At 39.5% G+C, this 17,212-nt stretch overlaps 1 protein-coding gene across 2 annotated transcripts; it reads right to left on the minus strand.

The window, feature by feature from the left end:
- Nucleotides 1-1,427: 1,427 nt before the first annotated feature.
- On the minus strand, nt 1,428-16,571 carry LOC131236691 (spliceosome-associated protein 49-like). Of its 2 annotated transcripts, none has more exons than XM_058234045.1 (4): nt 16,392-16,571; nt 13,593-13,804; nt 13,152-13,374; nt 1,428-2,212 (listed from the first exon to the last, which is right to left on the minus strand). In XM_058234045.1, exons 1-4 carry the CDS (start codon nt 16,423-16,425, stop codon nt 2,175-2,177), a joined length of 507 nt encoding a protein of 168 aa, XP_058090028.1. In that variant the 5' UTR covers nt 16,426-16,571; the 3' UTR covers nt 1,428-2,174. The 2 variants fall into 2 exon arrangements, with proteins under 2 accessions (XP_058090028.1, XP_058090027.1); XM_058234044.1 differs by lacking the exon at nt 1,428-2,212 and adding an exon at nt 12,464-13,049 and having other exon boundaries at nt 16,392-16,570.
- Nucleotides 16,572-17,212: the final 641 nt, after the last annotated feature.

Below are 17,212 nucleotides of genomic sequence, written 5' to 3' on the forward strand. Positions count from 1 at the left end.
TGTTGTGACTGAAATTACAATGGATCTGCGATAGCTTTAAGCATGTTTTTAGCATTATAAGGTTTATGAATTTGGGAACCCTGTTATTCATCATCGTCTCCTGGGCATGGTTGGATGACGGAATCCTTCTTAACATTCATACATCTCTCAGATTGGCTGTGGATTGGTTTAATTCTGTTGTTTATTTTGTCTCATAGGCATGATTTGGCGATAGAAACCATTCTAATTTACATCTGTCTTATCTCTTGAAAACTAGATCAAAAAAAGTTCAGAATTGATTTTCATGGTATATCTTCCAACTGGATGAAGATGGGACTCGAAGTCCAGTTGAGTTCATGAATCAAGTGTAGATCTCCCTGATCTCTACAAGTTAATCCTTGGCACCCTAGCTCCCTACCTTTGAATTTTTTATGTTTTAGATAAACATTTCACAATTATTCCCTCATACTCACTTAATTTAGATTTCATCTTAGTCTAGTTCTAGTTCTAGTTAGTTTTAGATTACGTACAGGTTTCAGTCCCTTGGGATTCAACCTCGGTCTCACCGAGTTTGTTACTACATTACAACCCTATACTTGGGGAGTGAACACCCAGCAGTGAAGCAATGCAGAGGTTTTCTGCCAAAAGCTGGAAATGAATATTAGATATGAGCGGACATGTTAGAAAAGGGGCCGAGCTTCTCACGGCCTTACATTTATTCCACAAATTGTGGCATACCTGACCAGTGAACTGACCCGATTCTTGGGCCTGGGCATCCACATCATCAACACCAGGATGAATGGACTGGATCTTTTACAAATGTGCTATTATTCAGACAAGTGGCCACATATGTAATTATGGCCCGATTTTGATTAAGCATGTGCAAATATATAAGGTGTTAGGTGTTGAAATAAATTGATTAAAATCAGATTCGTAAGATCAAACGTTTTACGAAAAGACGGGTGAAGTCCTGATTAATCTTTTTCATCTCGATAACAAAGACATTTTTTTTTCTTTACAATAATAATAGCTTAGTGTTTCTCAATAAAAACAATAAAGACAACAAGATTTTTATTTTAAAAAAAAAATTAAGGAAAAAAAAATCTAATTTTATTAATTTAGAAGTAAAATATAGTACAATTGGCAAAAGTAAAATAAGCAAAACAGATTATCAACGGCTGTTTGATGCTGGCGAATAGCTATGGTCTTGATAGTATTCCGGAAGGTCGTAAGAAAAATCAGACGCCCATGAGACGGTCATAGTGTGTGGTTAGCATGCCATGATTGAGAAATTACTTAGAACTCAACAACTTTGGGAATCTGACAACATAGGTTATACTAACTTACCAACTTAATAGGGTAGTGGATGATGGGTTGGACAGTAGCAAAAACTAAGCTAAAATTAAACTAATTGGAATACATATTCACAAGAGACAAGAGATAGGATAGGCAATGTAAAGCTAAAAGATGTGTATAATTATTTTGGCATGAAGGAGAGGCTGTAGCCTTACAATATCATGTTCTCCTTTATCCTCAATATAAGTATAGTCCATCACATTCAGCACGTTAGGAAAGATCTAATAATCATGTAACTCTCTTTTTACTATTCTAATCTTGTAACATGCATTAGAAGCTCTTCACATTAGACTCTTACTTCGTTAAAAAGTTCATCTTCTTTCCTTCCTACCATCTTGGCTTACTCTTGAATGTCTTCTTTCTTCTTTTTTTCCTGTTAGGTTGTTAGTACACAACACTGTCAGTTCACACTTCACTGTTAGCCAACCCCACTTGGGAAACGACACCAAGACCTCGACCTCAGTGTTGAAACGAGGTATCTTTTACTCAGTCTACCACTTGAGCTATGGACCAGGGTGTTCTTTTTGATCTCTCCTATGCTCCTTTTGTTCTGATGTTTCGAATGAGAGAATAAATGAATATTTATAAACTTGCACATGTGTGAGTGGTCAAACCCGCACGGTAAAGTGCTATTGCACGATCACAAACAAAACTCTAGCTTCTTACCTTTAACGTTTGTCTTGATTGTAAGGTGTATATTGTTTCCACATGGCATCTTATGGGCAATCTCATCTAGCCATGTGTAAACAGCTATGATGGCACGTGTGGTATATACAAGATCAACCTGGTGCGTTCGTGCTGCTGTAGCAAAGCTCTTTGAGGCAATTCGATCACTGTAGTCAAAATATACCTGAGGCATGCATGATGAGTGGGCCACCTGCGCATGAGCAATGTCGCAAAAACCAGGACAAACCAGTAAAAATTTATAGTTGATATCCAAAAGAAAAATAGAATGGTTTAAAAACAAAGGGACTAAAATATTTGAAACCCACACCCATATGTATAAAGCAGCCTACTTCACTTAGACGATAACTGCGTGGGTGCCCTGGCCAAGAATCAGGATGGTCCACTCATCAAATGGACATCAAATAGAATCTTGCAAACAGTTGAGGAAAATCAGGCCGACCATTTTTATTTTTATTTTTAATCCACTTGTTTTGTAAACTACGAGAAACCTAGTAAGTGAACTGGCCTAAATCTTTATAGTTTATCAAGATGTGGGACCCACCTTTTAACTATACTTTTCATCATCACCAAGTGTTACCAATGTAGTGTGAATTTGTGTCCGTTTAGACTAGCTAGTTTAGAAACTGCACTGATCAAATAATGCTCTGACCGTCGGATTAGAGGCCATTAATTGGACAACTGAAAAAGAACATTGCAGGATGAATTTAGCCTGAAAGCTTTACCAACGAGACATTCTCAACATCTGATTTCTCGAGTTGCATATGGCCCTCTTTAACTAATCTCCTTCTACCTCTCTATTTGATGGCCCCCTAACAGGATAACCAGGATCTTCCAATTCGCACATTGGCTCTCAGACTCTCCGTGAAAAAACGGTGCCATGATTTGGATGGTCTAGATGATCAAGCATTTCTGCTCCCTGCAAGGTGAATGATTAGTCACAACAGAATGCAGTGCAAGTTCATACCTTCATATCTCCTCAAACTACGCTCGGCATATATAACTCCAATATGGGCTGTCCAAATCATGAGCTCATTGTTCACGGACGACAGTCCAAAAAATCACACTAATCAGGAGATCTTAACCGTTTAATAACAGCCATTGAATTTTCACTATCCATTTTTCTCAAAACATCCACTTTCAGTTCAAATTCAAGTAGCAAAAGATGGTCAAGATCACCCAATATTTGCTGGATTACCAACAGGTGGGGTCATGATCACTGGAATGGGCAACGGCTTGTTCACTACTGGGCAAGCCTTTTGAGCGTCCTAGATCTCACACATGCTGCAAGATGATTCATGAACTCGCGAGACGATTTGATCAACAAGAACCCTCGCATTAGTAGTAGATACTCGTTTATTGAGAGAGCATTCTCTCGAGGCTATCCAACTTTCGTTCTTCTTTTTTTTTTTTATCAATATCTGTGCAAGTATTAGGCTGACAGTAGCTATCTTCTCCAAACAGCCTATCCTCCATAGGAATGGTATGGAATTGCATCAAGTGGTATTAACACCTTCGCTGTCCTATGATATGTATGGAAATACCATGGTATTTTGACTAGGGCTGTCAGGCCGGCCCTGGGGTAAGTCTCGGCCAGGATTTTGAACTGTATTGGGACGGCCCATCAGGCAGGCCCTATGCAAAATTCTGAATTTTCAGGCCCTGCCCATTGACACCCCTAATTTCGACAATCCAATCCCACATTTGGGATCTAATTCTTCCATTAGGAAAAACACTGCATCAACTGAAGCCTACATTTGGTGGAACATGGAATTGTAATCAGTTGGACCAGATTTCACAACTAAGCCAAACCTAATACCAGGCAACAACGGATCACTTGTATGCATCAACGGGTTAATTGTATGCCTACGCAACATTAGGCCAAACCTGCATTTGGTGGACCATGGAATTGTAATCAATGGGTTAGATTTCACAACTGGTGTTAGTCACTTGTACGCATATGCAACTGGATTGTCAGTGTAAAAGGCACATATGGATGGACAGAGTGGATGAAACAAAGAAAGCCAACAGATGCAGTGGAATTTTGAAATCCACCAAAATATGATACTGGATTAATCCAATCCTTCATGGAATTTACCTAGCATCTAATCCAACCTAATGCCACGTTCCAAACAGGCCCTAGGTTTTCCACACACCAAATTCCCACCAGCGACCCTTTAATGCACCCACACCAAGAAAAATACTTGTAACATTATCTTCTCTAATTAGATGTTAAGGATCTAACTAATTTACTTGGGAGAAATATCCATTGTCAGAATCAAGAAACACCCTATAAATGGAATTTTGGTAAGCATATGCACAGCTTTACAAGCATTTAAACATGCTATAGCAGTAAACATGTGACACCGGACTCATATGTGCTACATACACATGTCGATATTCAATACAACCAAAGTCACTTGTTAGACAGACCCAAATAAAATGAAAATGCTCTCCACAATTTAAGCCGTGCATAGCAGTAAAATTTGCTGTTTCTATGCATTCTTGTTCTAGGTTTATTATTTTTCTCATGTGTGATGTTGATACATACAAAACTACAATAATAAAAAGTTACTCGGTTCAATATTATTTCGCCCTGCTTTTGGTTAAGTTATTTAACTTGCTCATTAACAAAGGCAGGCAGAGGTGAAGCTTTTCATCTTTGCATAGAAACCTGAGTTAAGTCCATTTTATTCACACTTCCATTGCATGATGGTTTTTGCGACCAGACCAGTTCTATGTACATCCTCATCTCTTCTTCAACAACATTATACCTCACCATTCCCTCTACATTTGAGAAGGAGAAGAGAGACACATTGAAGGCTTCAATTTCTCTCAGGTATGAGCCTTGTTAGCAAAACTAGAGTTTCAAACTCCATATTTTTTTCAGAAAATAGGCAAAAAAAAAATCATTTCCTTGGGGAAACCAAGTTCAAACATATTTTCCTTTAACAAAAAAAAAATACAACTTTTGGGGCATAAAAATAAAAATTGGTAGTTGCTATCAAACAAATGGTAGGCAATTTTCGTGGAGATGGATCAATTTATATGATGAATACTTGAAAGAAAGTATATAAAAAAGGGAAAAATAATATCAATTGACAATTCGATCATACCTATATGCAGAATTGCACATGCATTAAACATTAATCATTTAATTGAAAATTTTTAATATACACACATTGCACGCACATACAGTGGTTAAAGTTCCAACCTGTAGAGTGTATCTAAAATCAAGCCCTTCCAATAGGTTCGCCCCCACCGTGATGATCACCTAGTTGAAAAACAAGGCATGCCTATTACTCATGAGGAGGGCCGCATATGAAAATAATGTATAGCCATTAATATATAGTAAAATACATGTATTGCTCTCTGGCAGACTACTTTTGCAAGAGGAGATCCTTGTGATGGGACGAACCTATTGCATAAGTTAGAAACTGCACCCACATAAAGATTAAAAGTTACGTACTCGGTCGACAACTTGGGGGTCCAGCCAAGTGGGATTGAGACAGACCTCCGTAGTTTTTTTCTTTTTTATAAAATTGCAACTATGTTAAACTGAACATTTTAATTCTCCATAGTTTTGGAGTAATAATTTTTTGACAGAATTTTTTACCCTTTTTTCAATGATCAGGATCGAATTTAAACCCAAGCATTTTCCACAGTTTTTTGCCATACTCATCTTCTAAAAGTGTGAGAAATCACGTGGGTTACCCTGCTCCTGTCTTGAGTAGCTTTCAGCTATCACAGTCTGAGTCACTTGAATTGCTCATATTTTCTTCTATTTATATAGAACCCTACCCTATTTTGTCAAGGGCGAGACTGCAATGCAACCGTCCTGGACTTAGCTTGTCTATTTTGTTGTCTGGTCCACCCTCCAGCTATGCAAGCCTACTCCAAAGTCCATATGGAATAAAAACCTCTGCAATGTCTCTACCATCCCTACCCCCCACAGACACCGATCACGGCAGGTATCTCTCCTTGTGAAATGATAAGATTTTTAATTTGATCCCACGCCTGCATTTCCTTATCAGTTTCATTGGGGCACCTTGCTTTCCATTTTCTCTGCAATTTTTTATTTCACACTTTTAATGAATGATGGGTATGTGGTTTTTTGCAGTTGTTTATTTACCTCTTCTTTACTTGCTTGTCTAAAGAGTTAAATAGAACCTCTATCTCCCCCTATCCAATTCTTGTATTCCATATCAGCCACACGGGCTTTCTTCACCAGAAAATTCTTTTATTCCCCCATCCAACTCTTGTACTTCAAGTTCCAAATCAGCCACACTGGCTTTCTTCACCAAAAAAATTCTTTTATTCTCCCCATGTTGTACTTCCAAGTTTCAAATCAGCCACACTGGCATTCTTTTCACCAGAAAAGTATCTGATACTTTTGGTAGGGCACTTGCCAAACACATGATATTTGGGAAAAAGAAAGACACTTTATGCAAACTGTGAACCCTAGTTTGGATGTCCATCCAAACTGAAAATTCAACGATCACAACCAGCTTATACCACATGTCAATGTCAAAGATCACGACCAGCTTATACCACATGTCAATGTCAAAGGCCGATTGCCTGCAGCACCCACCACCAGGGATATCCCTGGTGGCAGGACCATGTCCAACCTCCATGAGGCCTGCCATGATGTGTTTTATCCACCATATCCGTCCATTTTGCCCACTCATTTTAGGGCATGAGCCCAAAAATGATGCAGATCCAGAGCTCAAGAGGACCCACGGTGATGTTTATTCGCCATCCAACCTGTACACACGGTCACACATGGCCACCCAGACCTGGATCAAGGGAAAACATGAATATCAGCTTCATCCGCTACTACTGTGGCCCTCCAGAATTTACATCAGAGGATTTTCAATCCCCACTGTTTCCTACGGTGTGGTCCATTTTAAGCCTTGGATCTGCTTCATCTTCAGCCCATGCCATAAAATGGGCTGACAAAACAGATGGACAGTGGATAAAACACAATACATCATAATGGGTCCAGCAAATAAGGCCTCATCATGCTACCAGGCATGTCTCTGGTTCAATCAGCTCACATTTCGAAATGCCTCAATCACTGTAAACCATTTCCACCCCCTCCACATCTTCCAGCTATTAACCATTTCTCTTGCAACATGCAAGGCAGGGGCCATAGCTAAGAGCCACCATCTGAAATCACCGGACCAAAAAAGCTTATGCTTGGCACCCTGAGTCCACGAGCAAACACGGCAGCCACACCCACCCCAAAAACCAACCGTACGACCCAAAAAGACAGCCTAGTGTATGCCCATCTCGCCTAAACTAACTCAAAGCCAAAGGCTAATGACCCTATTGCCCCAAAATAGGCCATACCTATCCCAGGTGCCATTTTTGCAAAACCATCTGTAAATAAGAAAAAAAAAAAACAAAAAAAAACCAGAGCTTCCCTTGCTGTCCCACCACGACGTTTGTGAGAAATCCACCCCATCCATCCATTTTGCCAGCTCATTTTAGGACACGAGACCAAGAAGAAGGTGCAACCAAAACTCAAGTGGGCCACATGAGAGGAATACTGCCACGGTTTTGTATCAGGCCAAGTTTTTTGATGTTTTCAGTTCATCCCCGTGGTAATGACATTTGAAGGGTTTGTGTGGCATATAAACATCAAGATGGACCCAGGAAGGTTTCAACAGTAGGCATCTCTTCCCCACTTTTTCCTCTCATGTGGCCCTCTTTAAGTGTTGGAACTGCCTTATCTTTGGTCTCATCTCCTACAATGAGCTTGCAAAACAGATGGACAGGTTGGATTTCTCACAAACATCATGGTGGGCCCCACCTAGCTTCCAAGCGTGTGAACTTGCAATCAGCAGCCAACCATTCCTGCAACTGTAGGAGAGACCTACAACAAAACACAGCCTACAAATGACACAAAATAAATAGGATAACCATAATACTTGAAAAAAGAGGAAGCTTCACTATCAGCCAAGATGCATCATGCAATGGAGGTCACCCATGCACACCACCACAATCACATGTTGGGCCAGATAGCTCATCTGGAAAACAGGAAGCTCACTGTTAGCTAAGATGCATAAAAGAGATCTCATCAATGCATACCATCACAACCACACATCAACAACCAACTTTGAGACAGATGCCTAAGGAGATGATAATGACGAACTTGAACAAGGAGACAGAGATCCTAACTACAGCCAGGAACCTACATCTTAAAAAGAGGAGCATGAAGTTGTCAATATGGATTCAGAAAACTACTCTTATTAGCATGTCCCTGCTTAAAGATGTGAGGCTAAACCCACTTACTTGAATCAAGATTGCCACCAACTTGGCCCATTACATAGGTGGATATCATAGAAATTTTTTGACCGATGGAAGCCTTGTACTCCCATTGCCCGTCGCAAGCCTCAATTAAGGGGAGTTTAGGTGGGTTGTGTCAAATTTTTGGCCACATCTTTTTCTCATGAATCAATGGATCTGACATCACATAGGCAGTGGCTAAAAGAATTAGAATTGACCGTATGAAGTGGAAATTTGTGGCCACACCCAAATAGACAGATTTTCTTAATCACAAGTGAATTGAGGGATTCTTGCTTGCAACCAAGCTACACCAATAAAATGTACAATAGCAACTCAAAAAAAAAATTCCTTTCTACATGGTTTGCAACTAGCTCTGAAAACTGCAATCAGACAGAAAGATGTGCTACTTGCAAGGATAGGGAGGTGTGGCATACAAGTAGAGAGGAGAGAGCTGAGAACTCAATACGTAAAGAATATTGCTATTAATATGATTCGTTGCAGGTAAATTCATATCAGAGAAAGAGAGAGAGATGTACTACTTGCAAGGACATGGAGGTGTAATTGAAGATGGGGCGTGACACAGGGAGGTGTAATCAATCTACTGCCTGGAACAGTGAGTGAAGATGGGACGTGACACATGTGGAGAGCTTTTAATATGGTTGGTGGCACATGCATAACATACAATGTACGCATGTGACACATGTAAGGCACTTGAAGATTGATGGTGACAAGAGGGTTACTTGAACATGAACAATCATGCCACAAATCTGGCGTGTGATGCACGTGCATGGAACAATGTTTTCAGGTGCACATGAAGATTGATGGTGGGGCATCCTTGAACATGGAACCGTGATGGATGTGCACAAAACAATGTTGTTTTCAGGTGCACATAAATGCATGTACACCAAACAATTTTTTTCGCATGCAACCAGGGGTTGGTAGACCCATTAAAAGCACAACAAGCACCTGTCAGATATGGGCCCTGCAATGAAAAGGATAAAATTGCCATTCTACACAAGTGTCTTTGCTTTTCATTGATTGACCACATTTAACAGGTAAGGTGCTTTTTTATTGAGCCATGTCTCGATTTGCAAGAATCGCTTGCATCTAATCCGAGTCACCATCAAAATAGCACCTCAAAATGTCACCACCTTGGCTAGCAAGATAACTCTCACCAAACCATAAAACATAGTATTCAGTAATACAAACGATAATTTGAACATCTTCAGCATAATAACTAAGGGGACACTTGGATGCAATGGAAGCCTTATCATAAGATGTCTAAGGTAGAAAGCTTATTCGTGGTTAAAAGTGAGGACACATCCACAAAATTTGACCATGACAAGTGACATGTTACAAACATACTTGCCATGATACAAAGAACAATCCAAGATTCTCAGGTATAATAAGCTGCTTCTTAGATGCAAGCATTGTTGTGAATGTTACAAACTATCACAGTAGATAGCTTGCCCATGGCACATATGCAACTCTCCATGTCCAAGCACCCACCTGTTCCACATCGACCTTCAAGCACCTTGCAGGTGCCCACCTTATGCACATGACATGCCATAAATGCTGTGTACCCCCAACCATCTTAAGCTCCCCAAGTAAAACAGCTAACAAAAGACATCAGGGTTTCTTGGATGCAAGCGATGTTGGTTCTGTTACAAGCTGTCTGGATAGACGACTTCACCATGTCATGTGTACATCTTGTCCATGTCTACGCACCCTACCACACATATGCCACACTTGTCTATGCACGTGTCCCATGAATGTTGGATGTACCCCCAACCATCTTACGCTCCCCCAATAAAACAGCCAGTCCAAGACAGCATGAAATAGACAACCCTGGACACCTATTCTTGCATCCAAATGGCCCCTAAATGTCATGCAAACAAACTAAACCTAGCCCTTCAATCAGAGGCATTTAAACCCTGGAGGATTTAGAAGTTAGAATAGTTTCAGTCCATCCACATGACCAGACAATTGTGGCCATCTCAGGTACAGTTCAAAGTGAAACCCACACCATCACCCTACTATGTTTACTACATTTACAAAAAAATTCTTCAGCGTGTCACTTCAAATTAAAACTGAAATGGTCAGAAATGTATGTAAATCAGATGCCAAGGTTGCAGTTCAGGATCATACTCACCGGAATTAACATGTGTAAATACCCTCCAAGATCAATGGCTGCCACCAGCACCATACTTGAAGGATGTGAATTGCGTCCAGCACTCCCCATCCAGCGCCAATGAAAAAGCGTCATGTGCGCCTGACATAAATGGGACCGACAGTGAAACAGTAAAAATTTCCTACACAAAATGAAAACTTTGCTCCTTTCACAGTAGGTCCCACGCGTGACAGGCGCACATGACACTTTTTCATTGGCGCTGGATGGGGTGTGTCCAGCACCCTGCCTAACACAATGCGTGTCCATATTTGATAGCTAACGAAACCTCAGTGAAAAAAGAGCTTCGACCTCAAATGATTTGGAGCCTACATATCTTGGAATTAGTATTGATTTTCTAGCCTATTTCCCAACAATAACGCCAATCAAAAGCTAAAATCTTTAAAAGGTCCGATATTCCACTTTTTCCTCTAGTAAATCAAACAAGAACTTCATGGTTGATGGCAACGCTAAACATGCAAACAGTGCTTCACCTTCATATGAAACAAGCTTTACTGATAAAACACCACTCTGACGTTGTATATCCTGGAACCAGCACCAGTTTCTAGCCTACTACCAGACGTAACTTCATGTAAATCAAAGCTTGAAAGGGTCCCATTCTCCACTTTGCTCACATAAAAACTCAACGTGTCCTATTGAGCCCTCAAAGAAGACTTTTCTGCTCAATGGTGACACTGAACAGCCAATGCCAATCTACAAAATGTAACATAATTCGCAAAGCTAATATAGTTGAAAGGGTCCAATTCTCCACTTTGCTCACATAAAAACTCAACATGTCCTATCGAACCCTCAAAGAAGACTTTTCTGCTCAATGGTGACACTGAACCGCCAATGCCAATCTACAAATTGTAACATAATTCACAAAGCTAATATAGTTGAAAGGGTCCAATTCTCCACTTTGCTCACATAAAAACTCAACATGTCCTATAGGGCCCTCAAAGAAGACTTTCCTGCTCAATGGTGACACTGAACATTCAATGCCAATCTACAAATTGTAACATAATTCAAAAAGTTAATATATAGTTGAAAGTCATTCCTGCATATTTGCACCAATATACTCTTTACCATCTAAAGAAAAATGGGCACTAGAACCCCCCCTGAACTAGGATTTGGAACCTCATCATCTTTTCCCAGCTATTTCTGGCCCTGCAACAAACTAAATGTAGGATACCCCATAAAACACCAAAACATAAGATTGACATGATCTTCAAAGACCAACAACACTGATCTATATATGCCATGTGAAGTACGACCCACATCCTAGACTTGTGGATATCAGATGAACATGTTCCCAAACAGCAGCTCAAGCAACAACAACTTTGAAATTAGATCCAGCTATAGGATCAGAGGCTTGCAAGAAAAGAGAAACGAAGGTTGTTTACACATTTTAGTCGGTTTTCGATTCCACAGGAATTCCATTCCAAGACTTTTCTTTAGAAACTTGGGAATAGAAAAATTAGGAGGGGAATGAAAACAGAACTTTAGACTTTCTCCAAAGTTTTTCCCCAGAAAGCCAGTGTAACAACCAAACAAATCTTAAACATTCCCCAATAAATACTAGGCCAACTCTAACATTACCCTGGAAACATTAAAAATAAATAAATAAACAAATAAAAATGAATAAATTGCCCAGGGCATCTAATGTCTAAATTGTTGTACGAAACAGGTGCATATCACCCAGCATCATCCCTGAACGATGTAGCCATATCAGCCTGATACGATCCGATATCAGTGGCTAGCCAATACAGGACCATGTCAGTGGTGAACAACCTGATATCTGATAAACTGACTTTAACGCGTGCCAGCAACCAAACAGGGCCCAAAAGTTGTCTTCCACATCACATCCTCCCTTAACAAACTAAAGGAAAAAAAGAAAATGATCAACACAGTCACATGCCCCATTGCAACAGGGCATGTGATATCATATCCATGTCAATGTTACAAAATAGAACCTCATCATCAAAGTAAAAGAAGACCACTGCTTCACTATTAAAAGATTCGCTAGCTTTTTACATAATTGAAGTTAATCAAAAGCACAAAAGCACCACAAAAGAGAAAATATAACCACCCACTACCCTCAATGCTATGTAATTACCTATCCAAATAAAATAAAACCCTGATAAACTGTCCAATTACCCTGCGCTATTAAACTAACCACTACAAGAGCCAACCGAAGTGATGAAAATGACAACCACATACCCGCCCAAGCGCATCATAAGTTCACTAAAAGAGAGAATACATGAACATCCAGTGGAGGACTACAAACGGGCATGCTACAAGATCCAGTACCCAGGTAAGATTCAGGAGAAGGCATAGGGTATTGGGCATCTAGAATCATACATTGCACGGCTCAAAGGAGCCTCATAGTGGCCTACACTATCCAAAGAGACATAGGGTATTGGGTCTCTAGAATCATACATTGCTCGGCTCGAATGAGCCTCATAACGCCCGATGCTATCCAACGTTGCCCCAAACACACGCCTACTGTGATCAAAATTGCTGTTGTTGAAATCTGGTCTATATCCATTACCTACCATTCCAGGAGCACGTGCTGTATGCAAAAGAAGTTACTAAAAGATAAGAATATTGAACTGAGGAGGAAGCCTTTACCAATGGTAGTGCAAGTCTTTAAAAAAAAAAAAAAGTGAATCACCTTGAGGATAACTTGGAGAAATTGATAGGGGGTAAGCTGAAAACCCAGGAGAAACTGATTGGGTATATGCTGAAAACCTGCATGGTGTCAACAACTGAGCTGCCTGTTCGGAAATTTCGCTGTTATTTAGTTGCATGGGCTGTGACCTGGGTATAGGAGGCGAGTTCGACGCAAGCACCATAGGACTAGCAGAGTTTTGTGGGGGCTTATCTTGCCCAGAAATCTGTTCAGAAGTCCAAATGCGACAAAGAAGGGTGAATCATAAGCTGCCGACTCCAGGGTATGTTACATGAAGTCATAAACCCCTGGAGAAATTAACTAAAAGGCTAAAATGATTAAGGAATCTCTATTTAGAAATGTGACATCCAGATTCTGCCATATTTGTGATTCCGGCTTGCAAAAAACTGAAAAGAAAAGGCAAACTAACAAACGAAGACGCACCGCAAATTTCAATGTTCTATTGTAAAGAGAAACAAGGCCTGAGAAAAGCCTGACAGCATAACCTGCACTCTCTTCGTTTTCATATTCCGCAAATGCAAAACCCTTGGGACGGTTGGTTTCCTTATCTTGAGGTATATACAGGTCTATTACATGTCCTGCCTGTATGAGAATCTCATACAGAACTCTATCATTCACCCTCTCATCCAAGTTACCTATGAGAAATACAACAAATAACCAATTAGAAACGGGTCCACAGACCACATTGCACGGAACCAATGGGCAAACCCTGGATCAAACAACAATTCACACAACATTAACTAAAAAAAGAAAACTAATAATAATAGATAAAAGATTTGTGGAATAAAACTATGATAGATAAAAGGATTTTTGAGAACAACTAAAGGGAAAGTTAAAAGTAAAGACTTCTTCTTCTTTCTCTTTTCTTTTCTTTTCTTTTTTTTTTTTGAAAGGTAAAAGTGAAAAGAAGACAATGTGAGTATTCATTCCCAAATATATATACATTAAGGAACCAGCCCTTCCCTTTTAAGTTCTAACAGGGGAAATCTAATTGAAAAAACTCACAGTGCTTCCTAAAAAATTGGCTGCTCGATTAACTCTGAAAAACAGAGTTAACCCTTCTAAGCATTAAGTTTTACTACTACTCTGAACACATGGAGAAGTGCATAGCTTCCAAGAGTATCAAGATAATAGAATTGAATTACAAGCAGTCTGCAACACACGCATTTATAAGAAGTTAAAAAGAAAGGGGCTGGGGAACCCATTAAACATCAACCAGAACATGACGACTATATCAACAAGCTAACACACTCCCCAAGGACAAATTGCAATGACTGAAAAAAAAATTTTGAAAGACAAAATACAGGCAGGAGAATATTTATCTAGACAACCATATTTGATAAATGACATGTTATTTTGCGAAAATATACAATTTTTTTTATTATTTCAGGGAAATCCTATATGGTTTGAAATTTTAGAACGATCCAAAAATAAACAGCCCTGTTAAAACCAGGACAAATACCCAAACATGAAAGAAACACGTGAATGAACAATTGCTGTGTATATATATATATATATATATATATATATATATATATATATATATATATATCACTAACATGGATGTAACACAAGCTGTCTTAGTAAGCACATCACTAATTCTCACTTTTCCATCACCTAAAAAGAGGGAGGGAGGGAGGGACGTAAAACATTTCCAGGAATGGCAATCAAAGAAAATCCCACTTCCAAATAAAGAAAAAATCCGAAATGAAAAAGATAAAAAAACAAAAAAAAAGGTAAAAAGTAAAACAAGGACACAAAAAATTAATATTTAAAAGGAATAACATCCAAACAGATCATCAAAAACTATAAACTGCAAGACTCAACACAAACATCAAAATCCAACCAAGAAACAAATAAAAGAAAGAAAGAAAAAATATTAGGAGTGTTTGGATGCCTGTAAGTTTTAAAGCTGTAAAGTGACTTTCAGCTGCACGTGATCAACTTCTCACCCGCAGCCTAAGTTTCCTGGTTTACTAGGAGTTTTGCTTGTAAGATACCCTCTAAACACCACCAGCCCCGTGAAGTTCATGAAGCTTCTAGGCTTCCTAGGAATTTTGCTTGCAAGTCACCCTCCTTCAAACACCATCAGCCCTGAGCTTTGCTTGTAAGTTACCCTCCTCCAAACACCACCAGCCCCATTAAGGAAGTTTCTTGGCTTCCTAGGAGTTCTGTTTGTAAGTCACCCTCCAAAAACCATCTGCCCCATGAAGTTCATGAAGTTTCCTGGTTTCCTAGGGGTTTTGCTTGTAAGTCACCCTCCTCCAAACACCAGTTACAGGGAAGTGACTTCTAACCCCAGCCCATGAAGCTTCCTTGCTTGTAAGTCAAGTCACCCGCCCCATGAAATTTTCTCCAAACACCACCTATAAGTGCCTTACCCGCAAGTAAGCTTCCCACTTACAGAACTCACAGGCATCCAAACGACCCCACAGCAATATCAGAAAACTAACAATGCCACAAAAACTAAAAATTAATTGACGCATTTGCATGCACCAGCAAATTGAATTGCAGTTATTTATCCACCGAGGTGGAAAAAAATAAAAGAAGAACATTCTTATTTCCTTCCAAGCAATCACATTGCGGATCTCAGCTCAAATTGTTATTACAATACAGAGCCATGTCTGAAAGTTGGCAGTCCTCACACTTCAAGTTTGAGGTCTCGAGCTCTGTTCCTTCCAACAAAACAAGAAGAAAAAGATACTTGACAAGTAAACAACTGCATTAGAAGACGTTTCCTTATCATAAATACTAGAAACCACACTAGTATTTTGTAATTTCCTCTTGATCAAACAGGTGCATCCACAATTCAATTCAATTCACTTGTGAGTCCAAACACACAATCAAACATCAAACTACCGTATAAAAGAGACATCAAAACATCAAAAATGAAAATTTAAGAAAATATAAAAATTGAAGAGAGAAAATATCAAGGAAAATACGGAAAATTAAAAAACTATCACACAATCTCACCCGATTTACACAAAACTGCCATCAGATTTCGGTATTTCAAAAAAAAAAAAAAAATACAAGGAGAAATTACAGAGATATCCAATAACACAGAATCCTCACCTTCTCGCTTCACCCATGTCTAGAAGCTTGCAAAATAATAAAATAAAATGCAGAAAAATTCAATCTAGACTACAATTTCTACCGTTTCCCTCATCTAAGCCACATGAAAGCAAGATATCAAAGAAAATACAAAGAAAAATGAAAACTAACCTATATAAACACTGCAATCTGGGTTACCCGGCATGATTACTGAAAAACGAACGAAAGACGACCTGCAACCACGAATCTACAACGAAATCGATGGGCGGCGGACGTGAGAACCCTAGATCTGAAAACCCTACCACCGCTAGAAAACCCTAGAACAAAACCTTTCGACTCCTAAACCGATGCGCGCTTTCTCCTTATTTATACAGACGCTTACCGACATAAACGGGGGTGGGTGTTACCCTTTCGGTGGGGTCACCTTGATGATTTTATGTATATCCACGCCGTTCATCCGTTTTTACGGACCATTTTAGCGCTCTTTCTCAAAAATTAAGTAAATAAAAATCTCATATGGACCACATCACAGTAAACGGTGGAGATTGAACAGCCTGATATTAAAAACTCCTTAGGGCCCACCGTCTTGTTTCAGTATTGTTTATTTTCCACCAGCTCGTTTATAAGGTAAATAAGACCTGGATAAATATCCATGTAAAATACAAATTCTATATCACCTTCATTCAAAACTTTTGTGGGCCATGAGAAGTTTTTAACGATCATTTACCACTATTTTCAGTAATGTGGTCCATTAGAGATATTTATACGTTTAATATTTTTAAGATCGAGTCCTGAAATGATATTAAAATTGGATGAAGAGCGTGGATATACAAAAAATTAATCCAAGTGGGCTCCACACGGTAACAATAACACCCACTTGGTGTTATGCCGGTAACACCTCGTCCGCTTCGAAGCCTGTTGTGGGCCGTCCACCACGTGTGTTTTGAACGCGGATTGCGTCCTACCCCTCCCCTCTACAGCTAGGAACGGGC

The sequence above is a fragment of the Magnolia sinica genome, chromosome 2 (genome assembly GCF_029962835.1).
Source record: "Magnolia sinica isolate HGM2019 chromosome 2, MsV1, whole genome shotgun sequence".
Taxonomy (NCBI): domain Eukaryota; kingdom Viridiplantae; phylum Streptophyta; class Magnoliopsida; order Magnoliales; family Magnoliaceae; genus Magnolia; species Magnolia sinica.

Bases quoted from the DNA above. Each gene is read 5' to 3' on its own strand.
- LOC131236691 (XM_058234044.1), bottom strand. From the start codon at position 16,425: ATGCCGGGTAACCCAGATTGCAGTGTTTATATAG. The intron at 13,805-16,391 runs GTTAGTTTTCAT...TATTTCTCATAG, and splicing joins AGATTGCAGTGTTTATATAG to GTAACTTGGATGAGAGGGTG. The intron at 13,050-13,151 runs GTGATTCACTTT...TTTTGCATACAG, and splicing joins TTCTCCAAGTTATCCTCAAG to CACGTGCTCCTGGAATGGTA.